The following is a 26,304-nucleotide window of genomic DNA, read 5'->3' as shown; positions in this document are numbered from 1 at the left end:
TCCCTTCCCTAATTGTAAGAAAAGAGTTTAACCATTAACCCTAAAGAAAATTATAGACTGATGGGAAACAAGTTCTGATGGCAATTTTCTACATTTCTGTACAGACTTTGATCATATCATTGAAAGGCAACTCAGGAAGTACCTTCTACAGTATATGTATATGTTTGAACATGACACTGTTTATATTTCTGATTCTTGGGCACTGAAAATACCGTACTAGTAGTGGTAAAAACACTAAATGAATGTAAAGATGGATAAATCATAAAACTGTTTATTAATTCATCTTGGATGAAACCATAAACAATGGAGACAAGGTTCAGAGAGAGAACTTCATTGCACATCTTATAGAGTGGTCAAAATTCACAATGTTTACATCACGATGTGTACAGATACATTACAATATGTACAGACACATTACAATGTGTACAGATACATTACAATGTGTCTGTACATCACAATGTGTACAGATACATTACAATGTGTACAAATACATTTCAATGTGTACAGATAAATTACAATGTGTACAAATACATTACAATGTGTACAGATACATTACAATGTGTACAGACACATTACAATGTGTACAGACACATTACAATGTGTACAGATATATTACAATGTGTACAGACACATTACAATGTGTACAGATACATTTCAATGTGTACAGACACATTACAATGTGTATACATATACATCACATTGTGTACAGACACATTACAATGTATACAGACACATTACAGTGTGTATACAGATACATCACAATGTGTACAGACACATTACAATGTGTACAGACACATTACAATGTGTACAGATACATTACAATGTGTACAGATACATTACAATGTGTATACATATACATCACATTGTGTACAGACACATTACAATGTGTACAGACACATTACAGTGTGTATACAGATACATCACAATGTGTACAGATACATTACAATGTGTACAGACACATTACAATGTGTACAGACACATTACAGTGTGTATACAGATACATCACAATGTGTACAGATACATAACAATGTGTACAGATACATTACAACGTGTACAGACACATTACAATGTGTACAGACACATTACAATGTGTACAGACACATTACAATGTGTACAGATACATCACGATGTGACAGACACATTACAATGTGTACAGATACATCACAATGTGTACAGATACATCACAATGGGAACAGATACATCACAATGTGTACAGACACATTACAATGTTTACAGAAAACTAACACAGTCAGTGCAGAAAAGCAACGTCAAAACATTTCCAAACATAAAACCTAGTTAAATGTAATTCTAATATCAAGTAGGCTAAAATCATAGGCTTATCCATGCAATAAGTCACAGAGTCATGTTGGGAATTAAGTAAATGCCCCATTGCTGTTGACAAATGCCATTAAAACAGCAACAAAAAAACAAGGTCACATCACAACACTTAGCGTCACAAAGTTTGTCAAGTTCTACAACTGTAACTACAGTGAAACTTGTCTGTTCCAAATACTGTGTATTATGACATCTAGAGCAATAGGATGTTAAATATCATTGCTAAAATGTTGACTACCCTGGTAATCTGAAACATGGTCTAGTCTGGACAATTTCTTTGGATTAAGTGGTATGTGGATCAGACAAGTTTTACTGAAATTACACATGTACATCGACGATATGTAATACAAAATAAGTTACAAAACAAGGCAGAAGCTTCACAACAAAAATAAAGCCTTCAGATCATTAACAAGTGGGACAATAAAGTGACACTGGTGTCTATATATGACTTTCCCAAGTCTTTGTTATCAGCATAGCCCTGTTACGAGTTTTAAGTTCTGTTTCCAAACTAGCTCAAACTGGAGGAAAAGACAAAATCTGTAGTAAAAGTGTTCAGTTTCTATGAGTACTATTGAGTGTATTTTGATAACTTGTTTGAAAAGATGCAGTTCCCAATCATAATTTTGAGTATCACTTTATAATTAAGTCATAGACGCATATATTGTGCAGAGAGATACGAACAAATGCTACACATCACTTTACACTATGAACATAAAACTATTCAGAAACTGATCCATATTATCTAGTATTACATATCTTATAAGTATTTACATATCTAACACATATTTCACATGTACATTGATAATCTTATTAAAAAGAGTCTGGGATGTGTGATAAAAGGATGAAGGTTTGGGTGTAAGCAGCTTAAGTATGTCCTCTTAAACAGTGTAGCATCTTGTAATGGCGGGTTCAAGTATATTGTTGAGTTGATGGGATTTTATACACCAATGTAGCTAATGAAAGTTAGATAAATAAAATTTAGACTGTATAAAGGCTGTTGTCCTCCCCAAACAGGTAGTCAGGTACATCAATGTATTACATATAACAAATAATGCCATGTCATGCCGGAGCCGTTGTACCCTTCTATCTAATATATAAATGCCAATAAAAAATCATCTAAACAATGCCTCAAAAAACAAAGACAAGAGGGGTTGCTGTGACACAAAAATATATGCCAATGCTGATAAAAAAAGTTCATTAAATGAACATACACAGAGAACAAGGTACTGAAACGTTAAATACTGATCGACACAAATAAAAGGCACCCCTTAGGGGCGACGTCCTGGTTCAATTCTAGCAATGCTTCATCACGGCCTCAGTAGATCTTTGGTTGCCATAGCGACTTCCTGTGTCTATTCAGGGCCTCGGAGTAGGAGTGGCTCCAAGGTTTCACCGAGATAACCCCTCACAAAGTCCTTTACCACCTCACTAGTGATTGTCTTCTCCGCACACTTGTACACTTTCTGTTCAGGGAAATCAAGAATCACTAGCAGGGGGCACGTATCAGGCAGTTTGGCAAAATTCCTCACCGAATCACAAATCTCATCCTGAAACATGAAAAGCGTTACATGTACATCCCTGGCTCATGTTAAAAATATTTATCCATGGAAGACATTTATATCTCATATACAATACATAGTTCATGACATTAGGTAACTTAATGTCCCAGAATAACAGTGTTAATTAATCTGAACTACATATAATGAGAATTTTAAAACATGACCTTTTAAGATACAAATATCCCATTTTTTTTTTTATAAATTTTGATTTACATATCCATAAAATCTGTCAGCACTTAAATTCATATGACCAATTATAATCCAGATATGTAATAAGTACATTTAAATAATGACAAGAGATCTCCAAAAGTGTGACTGTTTGCTTGATTTTCAATTCATACATGGTATAAGTTGCCCACATAGATTGGTATCTCGGTCAAAACAAGTGCTAACTTTGATTAGATTGTGCCACAAGTCTTTTTTTTTGGGGGGGGGGGGGGGGGGGAGGGGGGAATATTTGATCAGATGTTTTCTCTACAGTGGTTTGTTAAATTTTATGGCATAGAATGCTTTATCTGAGTAACAACTAGAGGTCTGAGGACTTACGTCACCGCCAAAGAAGAAGAACAGTTCCTGGTCCTCATGCTTGTTGTGTTCCACAGTGGCAGCCTCTGTAAGGACCTCGGTCGCCCACTCTATGTCCTCATCTTCTCCTTCTGTAAACAACATAAAAACAAACAATTAACTCAATGTCAGGACCTCAGTCGCCCACTCTATGTCCTCATCTTCTCCTTCTGTAAACAACATAACAACATAAACAATTATAAACACAAACAAAAAACACAAACAAAACAACAAACAATTAACTCAATGTCAGGACCTCTGTCGCCCACTCTATGTCCCAATCTTCTCCTTCTGTAAACAACATAAAAACAAACAATTAACTCAATGTCAGGACCTCAGTCGCCCACTCTATGTCCTCATCTTCTTCTTCTGTAAACAACATAAAAACAAACAATTAACTCAATGTCAGGACCTCGGTCGCCCACTCTATGTCCTCATCTTCTCCTTCTGTAAACAACATAAAAACAAACAATTAACTCAATGTCAGGACCTCAGTCGCCCACTCTATGTCCTCATCTTCTCCTTCTGTAAACAACATAAAAACAAACAATTAACTCAATGTCAGGACCTCAGTCGCCCACTCTATGTCCTCATCTTCTCCTTCTGCAAACAACAAACAATTAACTCAATGTCAGGACCTTTGTCGCCCACTCTATGTCCTCATCTTCTCCTTCTGCAAACAACAAAACAACAAACAATTAACTCAATGTCAGGACCTCGGTCGCCCACTCTATGTCCTCATCTTCTCCTTCTGTAAACAACAAACAATTAACTCAATGTCAAGACCTCAGTCGCCACTCTATTTCCTCATCTTCTCCTTCTGTAAACAACATAACAACATAAACAATTAAACACAAACAAAAAACACAAACAAAACAACAAATATAAAACTCAGGGTCATGCCCTAAGTTGCCCTCTCTATGTTCTCATCTTCTCCTTCTGTATAAACAACAAAACACCATACACAAATTAAAAAAATAAACAAGAGATGTTTGTGAAACACTTATGCCCCCCTCCCTTGGAAATATCCACAAAGAAAATGAACGTAAACTGCAAATATTTGGAATTTTTCTGAGTCCAAGGGGCATAACTTTGTCGGAAATTGCTCGATTGTACCCAATATCAAACTTGACCTAGATATTATCATGATAAACATGTATACCAAATTTCATTACAATATCTTTATCCTCTGCAAAAAAAAAATGAGCGGAAACTGCAAATAACTCAAATTTTCTAAGTCCAAGGGCCATAACTTTGTCGAAAATTGCTCGATCGAACCCAATATTGAACTTGACCTAGATATTATCAAGATAAATCTGTATACTAAATTTCATTTCAATATTTTTATCCTTTGCGAAGAAAATGAGCGGAAACTGCAAATAACTCGAATTTTTTTAAGTCCAAGGGCCATAACTCTGTCGAAAATTGCTAGATCGTACCCAATATCGAACTTGACCTAGATATTATCATGAAAAACCTGTATACCAAATTTCATTTCAATATGTTTATCCTTTGCAAAGAAAATGAACAGAAACTGTTGGTGGACGGACCGACAGACCGACAGACAGCAGCAAAGCAATATGCCCTCCCTTCTTCGAAGGGGGGCATAATTAGAAAACTCAGGGTCAGGACCTCAGTTGTCCTCTTTATGTCCTCATCTTCTCTCTCTGATAGTGTATAAATAACAAAATACCATACACAAATGTAAACAATAAGATAGAAAACTCAGGGTCAGGACCTCAGTTGTCCTCATCTTCAAACAAATTTTTGACCCACTGGTAAAAACAAAGTTGAAACTTCTATATTTAAGCTCATTTCCACAATAAACTAATTTACAGTCTCTTTATTCAATTCAATTCAAGAGGGTCATATTTGGAACAAACTTGAATTCTTCATATACAAGGAAGCCAAAATAAAAGTTTTATATATCTAGCAAGTTGGTTCTTGAGATTAACATTTAAAACACGCATCCCATTTTCATTATTTCCCTATATTCTCTACCTTACCCCCTTAATTAGAACAAACTTAAAAGCCCCTCTCCCAATGATGCTGTGTGCTAAATTGGTTCACTGGTAGTTTGGGAGAAAAGGTTAAGTAACTGTATGTAAAAAGTTTTAGACAGATTGACAAAATGACAGCCTGACAAATGAACACTATGCAAAATGTGATCAGAAAAGGTCACTTCAGCATCTGAACTAATAAACTGGTTACCTGTGAAGAGGACCAGACAAGCAGACTCATTGAGCTGGATGGCAGCATTCCCTGTAAGCTCATTCACTGGCTTTGGGTGCCATGGAAACTCCTGGTACAAAAATATGAAATAAAGGAAAATGTGTAAAATTATCAAATGAATATAACTTTAATCTGATGAAAAAACAAATGCATTAGGTACTAGTACAATATAAAACAGGGTGACCAGATTACATTGGTTCTTATCATAAACAAATCCAGACATTGTGACCCATACATATATTTGTTGACAATTAAAACAAACAACATTTTGCCCTTACTGGATATCATCAATATTATATAAAAACAACAATCAACGCACGTACAGTAAATATAAGGACAGCATAACACAAATTGGGACCATAGTTATCTGAAATGTTGACTCAGGGGATTGCTAATCAGTGGTTAAGGGAAATGGTTTTTTATCATGCGCAACCTCCAACAAAAATGTCATCATTGCATTGTATGTGCAAAAACAATAAATGCATGGAGGTCCTTAATTACTAAATAGGGTTTTTTTTTATACAGAATGACAATTTAATGTAAAGTAATGGAGAGAATACTTATGTGACCTTGACCTTTGTTCAATGACCTCAAATTCTATTACCATTCTGAGTTTTTAATGATTACCCAAGAAGGTCTATCAGTGCGCTGTTAATTTTTATCAAACAGAGGTTGAGTTATGGCATTTTAAGTACATATGTACCGGTGAATGGTAAATAAATGATTAAAAGTAACACCATGAAAAATGAACTGGTACACATCATAGATATGCAAAAATATTAGCATCTAATTAAGACGAGATAAAGACACAAAATTTAATGACCTTTCTATTTAGATAGGTATACCTATTTTATATTTGAGATTGACCTACAGTTGCATGATTACATATCTCCATGACAAGAAATATGAAGTAAGAGTATATTCAGATCTCTCATTACATTTACTGTCTATACAATGGTACTACACTGATACCCAGTAACTTGGAACTTTATTACAAACTTATAACATCTTGTTCTGTCAATTCAATGGTAAATATTTAATTGGAAACCCTTTAAGATATGAATGTAACCCTCCTGTCTGTTTGCTTGCCATCTTTTCGCAGATTGCCACAAAAAACCTTGAGGTAATTGTTTCACGGCACCGGGACCATGTTTTTAGTTCCTATAACTCAGAAACAGACAGAATTCTTCAAACGTGAAGTGATATGTCAAAATCAATCTGTGCATATGTTTCTTCTTCAGCAGAGAATTCTGTTATCACATCTGAGCGATCTGACAGATGATAAATCTATAATACAGCCTTTCCTGAGATGATGTTTATTACAGTAACGCAATAGCTCACTTCACACAATGCTATCAGCTATAAAACTATAACCCTCCAACTAAACCATCATCCCCCGAATCCCCCCCCCCCCCCCAAACAGAAAGAAGAAACAAATAAATCTTGTATCCATCATTATCAAGGATTAACATTAGAAATGTGTAGGTTACAGATGCTGGCAGTAACTATTTTACATTTTTTTTTTGGGGGGGGGGGTATTTGTTACAGTGACAGCATATGTTATCTCTTCATCATGAATGACAGAAATTAAAATAAACAACAAAAACATTATGGTTTGTGGAGAGAGATATGGGAGATCACAGGTTAATACTGATAAAAGACTGAGTCATAAGGTATGCATAAAACAATTAGTCAATACTGTAATTCACTATTGTAACTTTTACAAACAGAAAATTGAAGCTGACTTAACAATCGTGTATTTGCATTAATTTTTTTTTTTTAATTAATCCTGATGGTTGTCTTGTTCAGACATAAGAACATAATGTAGTAAATCCAAGTAATACATTAAGATAGTTACACCATCTAAATTGAATCTTTATTGAATAAATGCCCTCTCTCTCTCTCTCTCTCTCTCTCTCTCTCTCTCTCTCTCTCTCTCTCTCTCTCTCTCTCTCTCTCTCTCTCTCTTTCTCTCCCCCATGCTATTTTGCATGTTGCAAGATTGTTATTATCCTTCCAATGATGCATCTTAAATAATTGGACATTACTATGTTGCTATTAAATTTTTAAAACATCAGGTAAATGGTGGTAACATGCAGAATTTCTCTGAGCCCCCCCCCCCCCTCCCTCCCCAGACTCTGTCCACTCCAGGTGGGATAATCACTAATTCCCATCTAACCCGTTTCCTCATTGTGTTGACATGTTAAAACATCCGATCTGTTTGAACTCACCAATCCCTCCTCATCCAACATGGCTGCTCCTCTTCCATTCAGAGTAATGACATCTCCTTTATCATCAAGCACAACTAGCATAGGAATACCTACAATGATTGTGTTTGTGAAAAAATCTGAAAATGACAACAGCCATTACATGTTGTGTAAATCCATCATAGTGGTGACGAGTACCAAGGTTAGATGTGTAATAAAAATACAAGATACTAATAAACTGAGGAATTGAACAAACATGATGATATCTTAATAACTTTGTGACAGAGATATGTATACCATCGATGGCAAACAGGTTCTTGATCTGGTCAATCCTGGGGTCTCCAAATGGAACAGCCAGCCATGGCATGGTGTCAAGATACTGACCAAACGACTCCTCGGAGCGGTCCGAGGACACAAACACAACCTCCACATTCTTCTTGTCCTCTGTAAGCTTTTTGTATAACTTGGCCAGCATCGGGGTGAAGGCACGACAAGGGGGGCACTGCAAAACATCTGACACCATCAGTGAATAGAACTATTTTAACACGGCCTTAAACTTTCAGTAGGACATAACTATCTATTTCCTGGGTCAAAAAAGTAAAAAATTACACTGGTTTTAAGCGAAATAATTACACCGATTGCTAGTATTAGTTCAAAAGCCAGACAAATCTTGCTGATTTCAAAGAGCCAAGGCTGAATGGCCAGCAATGAATAAAACAGGCCTACGTCACAATGCTGTTTGACACAACTCCCAAAATCTAAGCCGACACAACTCCCAAAATCTAAGCCCTTGATAAAATGGTTCTAAAAGATAGGATAAGGGGGACACTGCAAAACAGCAAAAACTTGACACAAGGGGCAGTTGGGGGGTTGGGGGGGACTAATTCAAATATACCATTTATCATAAAGCTGATGTTGAAGTTTGGATGGTAACAGGCATTTTGGGTCTATTTATTAATATATTATCTCATTATATCATTATGAATAAGAAGATTTTTAAACACACCCAATTCTATTTCACTCTTTCAAATTAGTTTGATCACTTTGGCACAGGTGAGCTAAAAAATTCAGCAGGCAATCTTTATAAATCCTACATTTGTAAACAATCATATTCTTATAATAACATAAGTATATAAGTCCTTCATGGACTGTAGCAGAGTTTTTATGATAAAGAGTTTTTATTACAAAAAAAACAGGAGTTTTTAAGTTAGTTAAACTTTAAGTGTTAACAATACAAAGGAACTCAATAATTTAGGTAAATATTTGTCTAGCGCTTTCAAAATGAGAGCGCAGCATTGTAATAATACATGTACTACAGATTAAGCTACTTATCATATATTCATGTCCATTCATGTTTTAAGATATGTACATGAATTATACTGTCTTAATATGTCCACTTACCTACCATGCACATTGCAAATTTGTATATATAATTTTATATGTATTATAATTTGTATTCCGATGAGTTATAAAGCCCAAGGACAATAAAATTGAATTGAATTGAATATGACAAAAAATACAGTAAGTATATTTTGCTTCGTTATAATTTTTTCACCTCTCTGTGACCTGAAGGTTCTCCCTCTTAACTACCACCATCATTACCCAGAGAGCAATGGACATTAGCCCCTCATTAACTCCCCGCTTGGATCATAGGGCAGTAATTCTGTGTTTACATTGTAGATCACCCACTAACTGTAACCTTGTGTCAGATCCACACAGAACTCACACATCAGAACATGTCTGTCCCCCCACAATGGCTGTTACATCAGAACATGTCTGTCCCCCCACAATGACTGTTACATCAGAACATGTCTGTCCCCCCACAATGGCTGTTACTTTGTCAGTATGTTATAAATCTAGAACATTCTAAGAAGAAAAAATGCCCCCTGAATGGTTACTTTTAAATAATGCGACATTTGTGATGTTGTGACATTGACCTTGGTCAATGACCTCACACACAGACAGACAGGTATCATGATTCTATGGGGGAAGTTAGTAAGTCAGAACTTACCATCGACAATAAACCTTGTATAATATGTTACAGACAGGAAAAGTGCACGTTATATATATATAGTTTGGATTCTGAATCAGATGTGTTATGTTTAAATAGGTGATCATTTTGATAATTTAATCTTTTAATTTACACATATACACAGTCGCAAAAACAGAGTATATACAGAGTTGTGGAATTAACTAACACAGGGTTAACATGTAAGACTCCCAGATTGTGACATTTATGTCTCTCTAATGCTCTTACATTTAAAGCAGACCTGTATTTTTATTCCTGCAGATGGTAAATTAGTTTAGAACTGTAACTCCATGTTTTGGTTTGCACTGACTGGCAGCCACAAGTAAAGAGGTCTGCCATTTCTTCAAAGATGGCTTGAAACAGTTGTTGTTTTCAATGTTAATTTTATTAAGAGAAAGCAAAGAATTTCCTATTAAATGATGAAGATATATTGTCTTCCAAACTGGAGATGCACAAGATAAACAGCATCTGTTTTGTATGTTATGCATCATGCACTAAATGAGCTGTTAATGTTTCAAAACTTCAGAGATGAGGTAGGGAGTGGTCTGCCCTTCATCAGGCTGTCAGGGTTTGGTGGAGTCATATGTAAAGTGACTGTGTCGCTCTAACCCCCCCCCCCCCCAAAACAATCCCTGTCCCTAGGGAATTCTGACTGATATATAACAGTAACCTAAACTACCAATTAACTGTGTGCTCATTCCATTCCAAGCATTTTCATTTTGTAATTGACACTTAACTAAATTGCCCAAAAAGTAGGCTGATGGAAATGCCTCATGTCAAATAATATCTTACACTACATAAATCACAAAATCTGGGGCAGTGAGCAAGGAACACAATATTGGGGGGTACAGCGCAATAGAGGCCTGGCGCTGGGACCCAATGTATTGTGTTGCTGCTGAAACATATGTAAAGGTAGTAAAACCCACTGTTTGAAAAATTCACCGAATTTAAAAGTTTCCTGAGATAATTCAAAGATACTGATTAAACAGTAGATTATCATAATGCAAATACATTAAAAAACAAATGCAATTTGAGTGAAATTTTGCATCATTTTCCAACAAATATCTGAAATCTAATGCAAACTGACGGCACACATTCTTTTGTAGCAAATAATATTTAACCTCCTTTCCCCATTTTGATGGAACAGCTTCAGTAAGAAATAACCATTTTTTTTTTAAAGATTGGTAAAAAAAGGTAATTACATGCATGTTCATAAATATTTACAATAAGAAAAGGATTTTTCTCATACTTGAGCCATTGAATGGATAAGGTTATAGAAATGTTGTCAGAGCTACACATAATGGAGGACCAGCTTACCCAGTGAGCTGAGAAGTACAGACACACGGTTTTCCCCTTCAGACTTTCCATGGCGTCGACCTCTGTCCTGTCACTGCGCAGTAGCTTCCCCTGAATCACTTCCTGCACCTTTTTGGGTCTCCATGGAAACTCCTGTCCATCTTTATCATTTATCACACAGGAGTACCCTTCACAGGTTATAAGCTTTCCAGTGTCTCCATCAATTAACACTAACTTTGGAATCCCCTGAACTCGGTACTTTTTGGTCAATTTAGCCTGTGAAATAAAATCAATTTTATTACAAAATCACTTACATGCTTTAGGTATGTCTACAAAATAAGGCACATCTTCAATGACATATTGTTAATCTACACACTGTGTAATCGCTTTAGTCAGCTCATCACAATGTCAGGGTCCTGTATTTCCTGGTGCCGGCCCATATTCCCACAAGCTGCACCCACAAGGCACTGCCATGGGTGGACACAGGACAAGGCCCTGACATTGTGAGGGGACGACCACTTCCAGTGTATATGAATTAAACACAAAATTATAATTATGAAAATATTTCAATGTTTATCTGAGATTAATCTCTCTCTCTCTCTCTCTCTCCTTTTTTTTTTCTCTCTCTCTCTCTCTCTCTCTCATAATATCTTATTAAAAACCTATTTAAATTCTTGACAAAAAACCCTCATAGAATGCTCTGAACTTGCACAAGGCAACAGTTGCTCACAGATTAAACGATGTTATGGGGGATTCTATTTCAACAAGAATTCTGATCCTACCTTTGATTGAATTCTTCAATGGTAGTTTAAATGTAGATTTATCTCCACTAAAGATTTGTGCAGAGCTCTGCAAGGTTTGCAAATCTGATTACGGGATGAACGATTTTGAAGACATCTTTTCAGATCAATGTAAAATATGAATAAATGAGAGGCTGTGATAAGTTAAACCAACATCACATCATCTGTGCATAATCTGACGCCAGCTACATGTCTTTTGTTATAAAATATATGATAAAATGAACAATCCACATTGTTTCTTTAAACCCCTCACTCCGTCCATCTGACAATACACTACATCACATAAACATGGCACCACAATTGTTTGATCCGCCTTACCTTTTTCTTTGGATCAAATGGCACAGCCGTCCAGGGCATGGAGGAGAAATATTCCTTGAAACTGGCCTCATCTTTGTCCCAGCTGACAAACACTATCTCCAAATTGTCGCCAGATTTTTTCCGGTTTTTATAAAAATCGATCAACAGCGGGGTAAAGTTCCTGCACGGGGGACACCAGTGTGCCGAGAAATAAAGGCCCACCACGCGCCCCGCCCCACAGAGCGACCCCACGGGCACCTGCTCCAGGCTATCCCCGGCCTGACGGAGTATATGGGCCCCCAGTAACGACTCCAACTTCTTGGCCATGCCGACATTCACAGACTCCTTGATATGCCGTGTCAGAATATAATGTGCTTTGTTCTAAAATTAGATTTCCCTGTTCGCCGATGGAATTGACATGTTACAAGCAGACCGCGGGAATTTCAAACGATCGGCAGGCGAAGTTTCTGAGAAAACTCAAAGCTGTTTATGATACCCCATCAAGCCCGGTGGGTACATTAGCAGATTTTTAGGGGGCAATATCCTCCTTCTAAAATTATCGAATTAAAGATAAATCATAACGTGTCTATTTGGGCCAATAGGACGGTACTGAACATATTCATTCACAAGAATGAGAATACTCCCCAAGATTATTCGAGTCCATTCTTGAAAACTATACTTCGTTATATCAAATGATCATGAGTAACTACTTTTATTTCCTAAATCCTGATCATGACATGACTCAAATTAATCTCATAAATGAAATCAGTTGCTAGATTTTTCTATGATAATGATGATAGATCCCAAATTTTATGGGTTAAAAGGGAGGGGGGTATTAGTTTATGTAATCTTCAATCTGCTTCATTGTGCATGGACGGTAAGTTTATTTATTTAGTTATCCATTTATTTAGTTATTTAACTCTTTTCCTTGTCTAAAGAGAGGTTCTTTGGATCTAAAACAGGGTATATTTCAATTTGACAACATTACATATATGTGTTTCTTTCAGCTTCATAAATAAGAAGACGCATCATTGCATGCAGTTAGCATTAATCATAAAGGCCCACCACGCACCCCGCCCCACAGAGCGACCCCACGGACCCCGCCCCACAGAGCGACCCCGAGGGCACCTGCTCCAGGGTAAAGCCTAACGAAGTATATGAATTAAAGCTAGGTTTCATAACGAGACTTAATGCATGGTTAACCTTATTGTATATTTGTGTACTTGATATCCTTTTCAACTGATAGCTTAGTACAATGTACAAATGATAATGAATGCCCTTCGCGTCGGTTGACAATGGTTTCCTTGGGGTGTCAATTTCAACTGTTACCCTCCCAAACAGGCAATATTTATATAAAAACAACTTTTGACGTATTGTAAATCTTGAGTAATTTACACTCACCCGGTAAATACAAGATAACATTCACATTACAGTATGAATGCATTAGATCGATAGGTTATGTACAATGTAATACCGATACGCTTCAGATGCATCATATTCTGTCTGACACTCCTTTTTTACTCACCGGCTGCTGAGCTGGGTGAGCTTTGTCTGGCGTCTGTCATATAGTTCTCTTACCCCGGTCATAGAGTATAGAGAGACCAGAAGGTGTAAGAGATGGCCCAATTCTACATAATGTATATATATAGCAAGAAAGTTAAAGAAAAAGAAATTAAAGAAAGAAAATAGAGGCTGTAAGTAGTGAAAATAAACAAATACTAATTTCAAGTCCCCATCTGATCATATAGATCGAGTGTGACCCCTGGGGTCAGCGTAAGTCTGGATTGTAAATCGGTAAAATCAGCGAGCTCGGTTAGGGTTGGTTGGGTGAGCGATGTAGCCCCCCACGCCTCTTGTTAATATCTCAGTAATTAGTCATTCCGACTCAGAATGGCCAGTGATCAATATAAGAGAGAGAGAGAGAGAGAGAGAGAGAGAGAGAGAGAGAGAGAGAGAGAGAGAGAGAGAGATTCAACTGTTGTTAAACTGTTGTTCAGTAACTACTTCCTTGCGTGAAAACTATTTAATGACTGTGTTTTATGTGTGCCTGTTTGTGCCTGGCTTAAGTATGTTGTTAGTAAATGCTGAACATTAAATCAACTATAGTATTGATCCATGTCATCTACATTTCATTTTCTGGATATTACTTGCATTACTTCCATGTGGTGACATATTTACATGTACTCTAGCTCACTTCAAGCCCGGAAAACATGTAGATGTTCAATAAATAAACGCTTTATGGAAGCTATAGCTAGTATGAATTAAGATTATTAATTTATGTTTGCTCGAGCAAAAATTAAAGAAACTGAATCTTTAACAAACGGATATACGGATACTATCATTTTTCAAATATCAATATCATGTACATTAATTATCATAAAGCCTGTGGTTCTGTTAGTCTCGCGGAACATCGTTAGTTATACGAACACATAGGTCTGACACTGTCATTAGTTTTTGGTCCATTCTATCACCAGAGAGGGTGCTACAGAAGCTTCGCCAACACAAAATTGAGGCTTGTGTAGCACGCCCTCTGGGGAGAGAATGTCTTCAAATGGTCAGTATCTTGGGCTCCTGGACGTACCCGTAAACTTGGCGTTTTATAAATCTACGTTATTTTATCATCTCATATAAATATATCCGTTGGATTAATTGAGCACTGGCTAGGCTGTGCATAAACAGGGAAATAGAATTAATTAAGCCTTATATGATTAATTGAGCATCTTAGGGGTTTTTTTTAAATCAAAGTGTTTCTTCCTAAAAAAATTTCAGAAAAAACACCATGATTAAACTTGAAAATATCAAAACACAAACTTAAAAATGTAGACTAATCAATTACAACCAGGCAATTTTCTGAATATTAATAAGGAATGTAACCTAATCCAGATTTTAAAGAATAAAGAAAAGGAGGGGTGGTTAAACGTACTGATGATGAATCTTCGGAAAATATGAGAGAGAGAGAGAGAGAGAGAGAGTTTTGTGTTTGATTAATTTAATATACACTGGAAATTAAACATGCACTGTGCATTATATACAGAAGAAATCCCATGAGTTTCTAAAAAGTTGATAATTAAGACTCACAAGTTGATAATTTTCTTTGCTATATTTTTTTTTTAAAGAAGGAGTATAATAACTTTCTTTTTGCAATTTTAGGGCGGAGTTGGGGGGTGCCCCCTTCAACACGAAGAAAGTTGCCAGATGTTTTACACAACTGGTCCAAATCGTCATATAACAGTAAACCTAAATTAAAGTGTCCCAGATCATTTTATGCGTTACCTTTAAATGTATACTTCACTAACTGATTAATGAGATTACATTCCATCACATCTCATATATAGATCTCTCTCTCTCTCTCTCTCTTTCTCTCTCTCTGTACTTTTGTTCCGCGTGGCGCATCGTACGTAAACATACGATAGTCACATGTTTCTGTAAAATGGACGGACCGCTCGCCCTGATGCTCTCACTGCTTGCCATTGTTCTGCTCGCCTCATCTTCGCCTTTAATATACTCCTCCCTGTCTCACTCCAATGACCACCCCCGCATACCCAGCGCTACCGCACGGAACCCCAAGTTCAAGACTTCCCGATACAAGACGGAATGTGGCACGTTGGCGGATCTAAGCTTTATCGGCTGTGAGGTGTGTAAGTTAGCTGTGGAGGGACTGAAAGACTTAGTGGAAAAACAGAGTACTGAGGAAGATATTGTCACATTTATGACGCTCATCTGTAAAAAGTTCGACATAGAGGATGACAAAGTGTGTGACAACATTATCAAGGAATACAAAGTAAGTTTTATGAAACTCATGTACATTATATTTAATATAGAGAATGTTACATATTATACATATTATATAATTATTATGCCTTCTGTCAGTTTGTCTCTATATATTCAATACTCATCTATTTTCGCATAGTATTAAAGGATTTATATAGTGTAAGCATATTATGCCGAAATAGAGCACGGCAAATGTTTTCAACGAAAATTTTTCAAGTGCCGACAGCGGGATTCGAACTCACGACGCTAAAATCATTCAAGCTTGAAGCCCAACACGTTACCGCTACGCTAAATTAGCCGTTATTAAAAATAATGGTATTTATATATATATAACGTAGATATATACGACTGACATCAAGCAATTAAAATTATTCATTTTTCCAAAAACACTTCATTATTGACGGTAATTTTAAAGTTAAAGTTTCTTATAAACTTTTGAACAAATTGATTGAACATTTTTCAAAGAAATTCTACATGAGAATCACAAAAAAGCTTTTTAAAATGACGCTTGATAAAGAATGTACAAGAAAAAAATTCAATGAGATTTCGTCTGCTTAACATTTCGAGTATTCTCGGTAAGGCCAAACGTCTCTCATTTCTTGAAAAGAACATAAACCTTTGTTGACTTTTTCTTGTACAACAACTTGTTGATTAAATAAACAATCAAATCATTTGATTAATTTGAAAAAAACAAACAAAAGCTTGCTTTTCCAGTGATAATTTATAGGGACTTGTCAACACTCGAATGTCACAGCTACTTAAATATAGCAAAGCACGTCAGTATATTCAACAGTCGGCATAATAATAACAATAGTGTTGTGTTGTGCATGTACTATGCCTAAATAGTAGTCAGGGTTTGATACATAGTGCACTCGCCTCCGTAATCATTATGATACACTGTATTAACAATTAAAGATTTGACGTATGCTCTTTAGATGAATTGATTTTATAACATTGTTGTACATGTTCAGTATTAAAGTCTTTTATTAATACAGATAGGAGTTAAATAGTTATGCTTAATTGAAGCCTATAGTGCATTTTGATGCTTTCGGGTTAACACTGAATGGTTTTATCAGATGATTCAATGACAATTTATATTGTATGCATTCCTAAGTTTATTGTATTATTTGTTAACTTAAATATTAGCATGAATTAACTACATAAGAGCAACTCTCACCCCTTTTGACACATTTATGAGGGTGAGGTTACCTAAGATAGAAAAGATAATATTAATTTAAAGTCAGGTTATACAACATTAAAAATTAGCTCTGAGGAGAACATTTGATTACATTTATCAGGATGAGTTTACAGTAGGATCGAGCTACATGTATGTCCAAATATTTGATTACATTTATCAGGATGAGTTTACAGTGGGAGCTATGTACAAACATTTTATTACATTTATCAGGACGAGTTTACAGTAGGAGCTATGTACAAACTTTTAATTACATTTATCAGGATGAGTTTACAGTAGGAGCTATGTAAAAACATTTGATTACATTTATCAGAATTAGTTTACAGTAGGATCGAGCTATGTACAAACATTTGATTAGTACATTTATCAGGATGAGTTTACAGTGGGAGCTATGTACAAACATTTGATTACATTTATCAGGACGAGTTTACAGTAGGATCGAGCTCCATGTATGTACAAACATTTGATTACATTTATTAGGATGACTTTATAGTAGGAGCTATGTACAAACATTTGATTACATTTTTCAGGATGACTTTACAGTAGGAGCTATGTAAAAATATTTGATTACGTTAATCAGGATGACTTTACAGTAGGAGCTATGTACAAATATTTGATTACATTTATCAGGATGAGTTTTCAGTAAGAGCTATGTAAAAACATTTGATTACATTTATCAGAATTAGTTTTCAGTAGGATTGAGCTATGTACAAACATTTGATTACATTTATCAGGATGAGTTTACAGAAGGAGCTATGTACAAACATTTGATAACATTTATCAGGATGAGTTTACAGTAGGAGCTTAAGTTGTACAAACATTTGATTACATTTATCAGGATGAGTTTAAAGTAGGAGTTATATGTACAAACATTTGAATACATTTATCAGGATGAGTTTAAAGTAAGAGTTATATGTAGAAACATTTGAGTACATTTCTCAGGATGAGTTTAAAGTAGGAGCTATATGTACAAACATTTGATAACATTTCTCAGGATGAGTTTATTGGGGTTGCCCTGCGCCTTGTTTTGAGCCCTGAAGAGGTCTGTGGAATTCTCCTTGGTAACAACTGTGGTACGCCCTATGACCCCAATGACCTTTGGAATGTGACCTTACCTTCAACCCCCAAACCTCCACTGACCCCCAGGGTACTACCCAAGGTAAATATCTAGTATCTTTGTATCTTACAATCACTGGTTTGTGTAGAGATATACTGAGTCCAAAAAAAATAAAATTATATATATTTACATGTCTGTGATAACACTACAATTCAATTTTGTACTTTACAGTCCAATTAATTCAAATGATGTATACTTTATATTTTAAGTTTTTAATTGTACAATTGTTGAAAATTATATAAATATAAGTAAAAAGGAATCATTCTTTGAGTATCATATGAGGTAATAATTTTGGTAGGGGCGTGATCATGCAAATCTATCATAAAATTAAATCATGCCTCGATCAAAATTATCACCTCATAATACTCAAAGAATGATTCCTTATTACTTATATTTATATAATTTTCAACAATTGTACAATTAAAAATATCAAGTAAGATAATGGAATCTTACATTCCAGCAGAATCAATGACTAGTTGACTTATCTGTTTGGTTTAGGATTGTGTTACTGGTTGATTGACTACATAAATAAACGATTCAATATATTGATAAATTGATTAGCTAATATATTGACTGATTGCTTTATTAAATGACTGCTTGATTTATTGATAATGTGATTGTTTTAATGACCATTGACCCATTGCTTTCTTTATTGATTAGTTGATTGATTGAATGATTTATTAACTAATCAGAGGTTCAAGACCGTTAAGATTGCTTTGAGTTTTTTATTACATTCATGAATTACATGTAATATTGTAATTATATCATGTGGTACATTAGGCTGGCTCCCCCAAGCTTCGCATCCTCCATGTGTCAGACATCCACATTGACCCGGGCTATGAAGTCGGGTCAAAGGTCAAGTGTGGTGAGCCTCTCTGTTGTCGTCAAGGAGATGGAAAAGCAGGTAAAAATAAACACAGGATAATTCCTTTTCCAAAAATTTCTGTTTGATTCTAACCAATATTGCTAGATGAAACACTATGTATATCAGTATTTACCAAGTCTTTAAATACAAGTTTTGTCATAAGAATAACATGTCATGTAGTAGTATTCATACAGAAAACACATTAATTAAGAGTTTTTCCCCCTTTTCAGCCCCGGGAGAGGCAGGTGCGGGTTTGTGGGGAACAGTGGACGCCTGTGATGTCCCATTCAGCCTGGTCGACAGCTTATTCAAACACCTCAGCTCGATACAGGACCAGGTCAGTACTAAGCCCTACTGTCAAAATCAGGTCTGTACTGAGCCCCACTGTCAAGATCAGGTCAGTACTGTGCCCCACTCTCAAGATCAGATTGTTACCGATCCTCATACAGGAAAGGTCACTACTGAGCCCTGTACAAGATCATGTCTGTACTGAGCCCCACTGTCAAGACCAGGTCAGTACTGAGCCCCATTGTCAAGATCAGGTCAGTACTGAGCCCCATTATCAAGATCAGGTCAGTATAGAGCCCCACTGTCAAGATCAGGTCAGTACTGAGCCCCACTATTAAGATCAGGTCAGTACTGAGCCCCATTATCAAGATCAGGTCAGTATAGAGCCCCATTGTCAAGATCTGGTCAGTACTGTGCCCCAGTGTCAAGATCAGGTCTGTACCCAGCCCCATACAGGATCAGGTCAGTACTGAGCCCCATTTTCAAGATCAGGTCAGTACTGAGCCCCATTTTCAAGATCAGGTAAGAGTACTGAGCCCCATACACTGTTAGGATAGTACTGTGCCCCAATGTCAAGATCAGGTCTGTACTGAGCCCCATATAAAATCAGGTCAGTACTGAGTCCCACTGTCAAAATCAGGTCAGATAAAGCATTGTAACGATGAATCTTATGAAACCAGTCTAATTCATCCGACAAAGATCTGTACATGTTTTTTTTGCTTGAGAGATAGTTTTGTAAATATTACGAGATATCTGTCTTCTATATGTTACAGAAATATGATCTACATTCACAACATAACAAAGGACATCAATATCCTGTTAGTCTATAAAGTGTACATTGTTTGTTTAGTTTGATGTGGTTTACTTCACTGGAGATATACCCCCACACAATGTCTGGAACCAGTCTAAAGGGGACCAGATAAGTGCACTTCAACAATTCACTGACCTCAGTCTAAAGTACCTGCCAAAGAAACCCATCTACTGCACTCTGGGTAATCATGAAAGTGCCCCTGTTAATAGGTAATTATGCCAACTTTTAAATCTGGGTTCATTAACCCTAACCCTAACCCAATATATTTGACTGTGTAGGTACTGATTTACTTGTATTTGAAGCTTTCCTCCTCCATACATTAATGACAAAGACTCCATCAGCTGGCTGTATGAAGCAGTAGCCGACTCCTGGAAGAACTGGCTGCCACAGGAAACCATGCCTACCATAAAAAGGTGAGAGAGAGAGAGAGAGAGAGAGAGAGAGAGAGAGAGAGAGAGAGAGAGAGAGAGAGAGAGAGGAAATGTGTTCATTGATAGGACATAAAAGAATATTATAATAGGAGAAGATTTTACACTGTGAAGCTGTCATATTCTATCAGGGATGATTTGATACAGTAAATAACTAAAAAGCTAGCATATTATACAGAGGATGATTTCATTTGTAAGGCCAGCATATTTTAGAAGGGATAATTCATATACTTTAGTAGCATATTTAACAGGAAGTGATTTTATACCATTAAGCTATCCCATATTACAGGGAATGATTTTATAATGAAGAGCTGTCTTGTTTTACAGTGGAGGATTTTACACTGTAAAGCTGGGAGACAAGTTCAGATTGATCTCATTGAACATGAACTACTGCAACAATATGAACTGGTAAGTGGATTCATGTTAACAAGATATGTGTACCTCATTGTTGGGGTTACATTAGAAATCATCCTGTATTTGAGCCGGACCTTTTGTTTAGGTGGCTGTTGATCAACACTACAGACCCTACAGGACAGCTCCAGTGGCTTGTTGATACCCTCCAGCAGTCCGAGGACAGCAAGGAGAAGGTACATAATAATAAACTGATACTCTCCATCAATGTAAAGGTACATCAGTTACCAATTCCACAGACAACAAGTGCCTGAACAACTCACAACAAGCTTCAACTTGTGACATTTATTTGAACCAATTACAAAAAATATTTTGACTACTAAAATAATTGATTGAACCACTGACAAGGAAAAATTAAACTGACATGAATTACTGACCATAATTTCTAGACCCATAGACAAATATAATCCAACTACTTACAATAGTTGATTAAATCACTGACAAAAATACTTAAACCAATTACAAGAAATAATGCCATACCATTACATCCAATGCATTTTATCTTTACACAGGTCCACATCATTGGTCACATTCACCCGGGGGGAGGAAGTTGTCTGAAGGCCTGGAGCTGGAACTATTACAGGATTGTCAACAGGTCAGAGAAAGTATTACAAAAACAGAAGCTATTACATGACTGTTAACAGGTCAGAGACAGTATTACAGTAAAAGAAACTATTACACAATTGTTAACAGGCCAGAGACAGTATTACATTAAAAGAAACTATTACAGGATTGTTAACAGGTCAGAGATATTATCACCAAAAAAAACTATTACCTGACTGTTAACAGGTCAGAGATAGTTTTACAAAAACAGAAGCTATTACATGACTGTTAACAGGTCAGAGACAGTATTACAGTAAAAGAAACTATTACAGAATTGTTAACAGGTCAGATATAGTATTACAGTAAAAGGAACTATTATATAGGATTGTTAACAGATCAGAGACAGTATTACAGTATAAAAGGAGATATTACAGAATCGTTAACATCATTTTTAACAGGATAGAGATAGTCATACAGTAAATGGAAATAACAGGATTGTTTTTTTTAAACAGGTCAGATATCTTATAACAGTTGAAGTAACTATTACAGATTACATATTGGTTAACAGGCAGCAACTGTGAAGGAAAATGTACTACGAAACTCTATTAGAGTATTTGAACTACTACAGTAGTTTTAGCAGCTTGAATGGTCAGCTCATCTCCTTCAGTTGATCTGAACAATTAATACATGTTGGGAGTTGTTAAATTGTTATAGTGTATTAAAATTATTTCACTGATAGGTATGAATCCACCATAGCTGGTCAGTACTTTGGGCACAGTCACACAGACTGGTACGAGGTTTTTTACGATGATGTCACGTTCAAGAGACCGACCAGTGTTCTGTACATTCCTGGGAGTGTCACGACCTTCACCAGCCTTAACCCTGGCTTCAGAATCTACGAGAACGACGGCATGTATCAAAACAGCTCCTGGGCAAGTCTATCATTTTTCTCCAAATCTGACACAATTAGTTGTGATACACAAACTCTAACTTCAATTAAATGAAACAGATATTTCATTTTAAACAAAATTTTACTCTTCATATTTATGACCTAAGCTTGATGTTTTATATAATTATGTTCATCTCTATGATTTTTTAAACAGACAACTTTGGATTTTACCAATTACTACCTTAACCTCACTGAAGTGAACCGCAGTAATAAACCTGTGTGGCAGAAAGAATACAGTGCTAAGGTAATGTAAGGTTAATGTTAGTCAGGCAATGTCAGTTGGGTCAATGTTAGTCAGGTCTATGTCAGCCAGGTCAATGTCTGTCAGGTAAATGTCAATCAGGTCAATGTGAGTAAAGTCAATTAAGTCAATGTCAGTTAAGACAATGTCAGTCACATCAGTGATGTCAAGTCATGTCAATGTCAGTCGTGTCAATGCCAGTCAGGTCAATGTCAATCAAGCCAATGTCAGTCAAGTCAATCCAATCAAGTCAATGTTAGTCATGTCAGTATCAGTCAGATCAATGTCAGTCATGTCAATCAAGTCAATGTCAATCAAGCCAATGTCAGTCAGGTCAATGTCAGCCAGGTCAATGTCAAGTCAAGTCAAGTCAAGTCAGTTAGATCACTGTCAGTCAAGCCAATGTCAATCAAGCCAATATCAGTCAGTTCAATGTCATTCAGGTCAATGTCAAGTCAGGTCAATGTCTGTCAAGTCAATGTCAAACAAGTCAATGTCAAACAAGCCAATGTCAGTCAAATCAATGTTAGTCAGGTCAATTTCAGCCAGGTAAATTTCAGTCAAGTCAATCAAGTCAATGTCAGTCAAGCCAATGTCAGTCAAGTCAATGTCAGTCAGGTCAATGTAAATTGGGTCAATGTCAGTCGGGTCAATGTCAGTCAGGTCAAGGATATGTCAATGAGAGAATAATTCAAGTGAAGGTCACTTGTCATTTATAAAATCAGTCAGATAAGGTAATTTCTCATTGACAGAAATATTTAATGGTGAATTTTAACAGTATTAAGCCAAGATTACATTTTGATTGACAATGCCATTCTTGATGGGATTTTGTTTAAAATGTTAATGTTTCACACTGATAAAATCAGTTTTTGTGCAGTGTTCCACAGAATGTTTCACACTCACAGAATTTTATTAAGAGTTTCACTGACCTGAGTTATTTAGGTTAAGGTCATGTTAGACAATGATAAAGTCAGTTAGGTCTAGGTTATGGTAACACACAGAGAATTAGCTAACAGCAAGGCTATATCACAAAGTTACCATTTTAATGGCAATGTAGAAACCATTAAAGAAATGAGTAATGCATAAGAAAATTAAATTGCCCACTGATTATTGGCAGGAAACCTACGGTCTGAAGACTCTGTTTCCCGAGGACTGGAGTGAACTCATTTATCGGATGAAAGCAAATGACACGCTCTTCCAGACTTTCCACAGGTAAATGTAAACTGATGCCATCTCTATTATAAAATTAAGAACTAATTCTGTCTGTAGAGGCTAGGGTTGCATTTCACTACCCACTGTCAAAAGATATGAACAGATCTAGAAATTTAAGTTAAAGTTAAAACATAAATTTAACAGGTAGTTTTGTTCAAAATAACAATATTTCCTAATCCTCATTACATCACTGAGTTGTGGAGTTATAGCTCTATTCAATATTTCCTGTAATATCATGGCCCTGGGATTTCTTTTCCAGACATTACTACAAAATGGCCACTCCTCCTTCTTGTACAGGAAAATGTAAGACCGACTTGTTATGTGACCTCAAATCTGGGAGGTCACATGACCCAGCTTTGTGTGTGGACATCCAGTCCTAGACACTGAGGCCATTCATTGGACAGTTATTCCCAGACCAATCGATAACCCATATAGGGTGTTTGTTACCGAGAAAATACTCATTTTTATAAGATGTATCAAACTGTGTTGTTATTTATAACTGTTTACAGTGCATCACAAAGTATTTCAAAGAAGTATTGTATACACTACATATTTTGTTAAATAATGTACACATTGTGTTAAATAATGTACACATTGTGTTAAATAATGTACACATTGTTAAATAATGTACACATTGTGTTAAATAATGTACACATTGTGTTGGTTTATGTTTATCACTAAGTGACACTACTTAATTGTAGACAGTTGTTGAAATCATTAATTGATAATCTCTTTTTTTACTATGTAATTATCTATCATTGATTGATAATATGCAATTGAATATCATTGATTGATATCCTTTTTGTAATATGTAATTATATATCATTGATATAATATGAACAAATTCCTCTATTTCTGAGCTGTTTTTTTGTTTAATACATATCAAATGGTTGGTCATGATTAATGACGCTTTGTCTTAACTCCGGTGATAGAAAACAAAAATTATCATGAGCTGAATCAAAATCACATCACAAATCATGGGTTATTCTATCAATCATGCAGCAGTTTAGATTCTTTACCTTTGTTTCCAGTCTGAAGCAAAGACTGGCATGGTCAGATTGAGAGGTCATGGTCTGATAGAGAGGTCATGGTCAGATAGAGAGGTCAAGGTCAGGCTTCTATAGAGAGCCCCTGCCTATAACAGGTCACTAGGAAATTAGGTGACCTACATAACAAAAAGCTACAGCCTGTTTAAGTCTTCTCAACAATTTTATTGAGTAAATCCCTATGTAAAATAAAAACCAATAAACAAAAACAATGTAAGAACAACAGAATTAATGTAACAGCAATTATGTTAGCACCAAAGTGACCCAGTCATGACAGACTTGTCTCCCTGCATCTCTGACAAGCTTAGGTGCCACAGCGGGGGAATACACACCATTTACCAATTCATCTCCTCTAATCTATTTCATTCATTCATTTTTAATAGAGGTTTTATTTCACTTAATTGATAAGACTAGTCAACAGACTTATTTATACTCCCTGGTTGTCATCTCATCATATTGTAAATGTATTTTGATTATCATGTGATTTTAATAATGAAATAAAAAAGTGTCACTTTAAATACAGTGTCTATTTTTTTTAAACTGGAAAGAATTACAAAAGCCAAAATATCAGAAACTGAATGAAAAAGAGAAAAAGGAAAACAGCTGTAACTCATTCAGTTCATATTAACAAACCACTGTGATCATTTTCATTTTAAATTCATACAATAAACTTTTCCCTTTAACCTTGATAATTTTACAGGAGCTTCGCTACAACTGTTCACAATACCCCCTACTGAACTATTCTCCACCCCTCTATTGATCTATTCTCCATCACTTTATACATGAACATTGTACTTCAATGACAAATCATTTCAATGACCTTACAAAGAAAATTCCAATAAAATGGTCCAATACACATAAATAGCTTTATAACTACTTAAATAAAAATCACAAAAATTATCACATTATGTTCTAAATTATGCAATTTAACAGTGATTGGGAAGGACCTGCGCCACGCGCCATAGTCGCATTTAAGAGAAAAATGGCGCATTAAATCAATTACTCTAAGCGCCGAAGTGCGCATTCAAATTTCTCATCGGTTATAAAAGTTGTAGCGATGTCCGCTGGAAATTTACTCTGTACGACTTACCTAATCGTCTTTTAATAC

General features: G+C 35.8%; 2 protein-coding genes across 3 annotated transcripts; one reads left to right on the top strand and one right to left on the bottom strand.

Moving 5' to 3' along the window:
- Positions 1–245: 245 nt before the first annotated feature.
- On the bottom strand, positions 246–12,722 carry LOC105335133 (nucleoredoxin). Of its 2 annotated transcripts, XM_034482848.2 has the most exons (7): positions 12,341–12,719; positions 11,244–11,498; positions 8,195–8,399; positions 7,922–8,010; positions 5,670–5,760; positions 3,441–3,550; positions 246–2,882 (listed from the first exon to the last, which is right to left on the bottom strand). In XM_034482848.2, the coding sequence occupies exons 1-7, from the start codon at positions 12,644–12,646 to the stop codon at positions 2,688–2,690; spliced, it is 1,251 nt and encodes a 416-aa protein (XP_034338739.1). In that variant the 5' UTR covers positions 12,647–12,719; the 3' UTR covers positions 246–2,687. The 2 variants fall into 2 exon arrangements, with proteins under 2 accessions (XP_034338739.1, XP_065936763.1); XM_066080691.1 differs by lacking the exons at positions 246–2,882; positions 3,441–3,550 and adding an exon at positions 4,142–4,209 and having other exon boundaries at positions 12,341–12,722.
- A 2,992-nt stretch (positions 12,723–15,714) lies between these two features.
- LOC105348190 (sphingomyelin phosphodiesterase) lies at positions 15,715–24,767 on the top strand. Its single transcript, XM_034482846.2, has 13 exons — positions 15,715–16,100; positions 18,280–18,444; positions 19,183–19,306; positions 19,498–19,604; positions 20,406–20,575; positions 20,669–20,779; positions 21,122–21,202; positions 21,294–21,381; positions 21,718–21,800; positions 22,488–22,680; positions 22,852–22,941; positions 24,056–24,150; positions 24,410–24,767. Exons 1-13 carry the CDS (start codon positions 15,750–15,752, stop codon positions 24,528–24,530), a joined length of 1,779 nt encoding a protein of 592 aa, XP_034338737.2. The 5' UTR covers positions 15,715–15,749; the 3' UTR covers positions 24,531–24,767.
- Positions 24,768–26,304: the final 1,537 nt, after the last annotated feature.

The sequence above is a fragment of the Magallana gigas genome, chromosome 3 (genome assembly GCF_963853765.1).
Source record: "Magallana gigas chromosome 3, xbMagGiga1.1, whole genome shotgun sequence".
NCBI lineage: Eukaryota > Metazoa > Mollusca > Bivalvia > Ostreida > Ostreidae > Magallana > Magallana gigas.
The sequence above is the reverse complement of the archived record's forward strand: the minus strand, read 5'-3'. Positions and strand labels throughout refer to the sequence as shown.

Bases quoted from the DNA above. Each gene is read 5' to 3' on its own strand.
- LOC105335133 (XM_034482848.2), bottom strand. From the start codon at position 12,646: ATGGCCAAGAAGTTGGAGTCGTTACTGGGGGCCCATATACTCCGTCAG. The intron at 8,400-11,243 runs GTAAGCTGGTCC...GATGTTTTGCAG, and splicing joins TGTACTTCTCAGCTCACTGG to TGCCCCCCTTGTCGTGCCTT. The intron at 2,883-3,440 runs GTAAGTCCTCAG...TTCATGTTTCAG, and splicing joins TCTTCTTCTTTGGCGGTGAC to GATGAGATTTGTGATTCGGT.
- LOC105348190 (XM_034482846.2), top strand. From the start codon at position 15,750: ATGGACGGACCGCTCGCCCTGATGCTCTCACTGCTTGCCATTGTTCTG. The intron at 19,307-19,497 runs GTAAAAATAAAC...CCCCCTTTTCAG, and splicing joins TCAAGGAGATGGAAAAGCAG to CCCCGGGAGAGGCAGGTGCG. The intron at 21,382-21,717 runs GTACATAATAAT...ATCTTTACACAG, and splicing joins CCGAGGACAGCAAGGAGAAG to GTCCACATCATTGGTCACAT.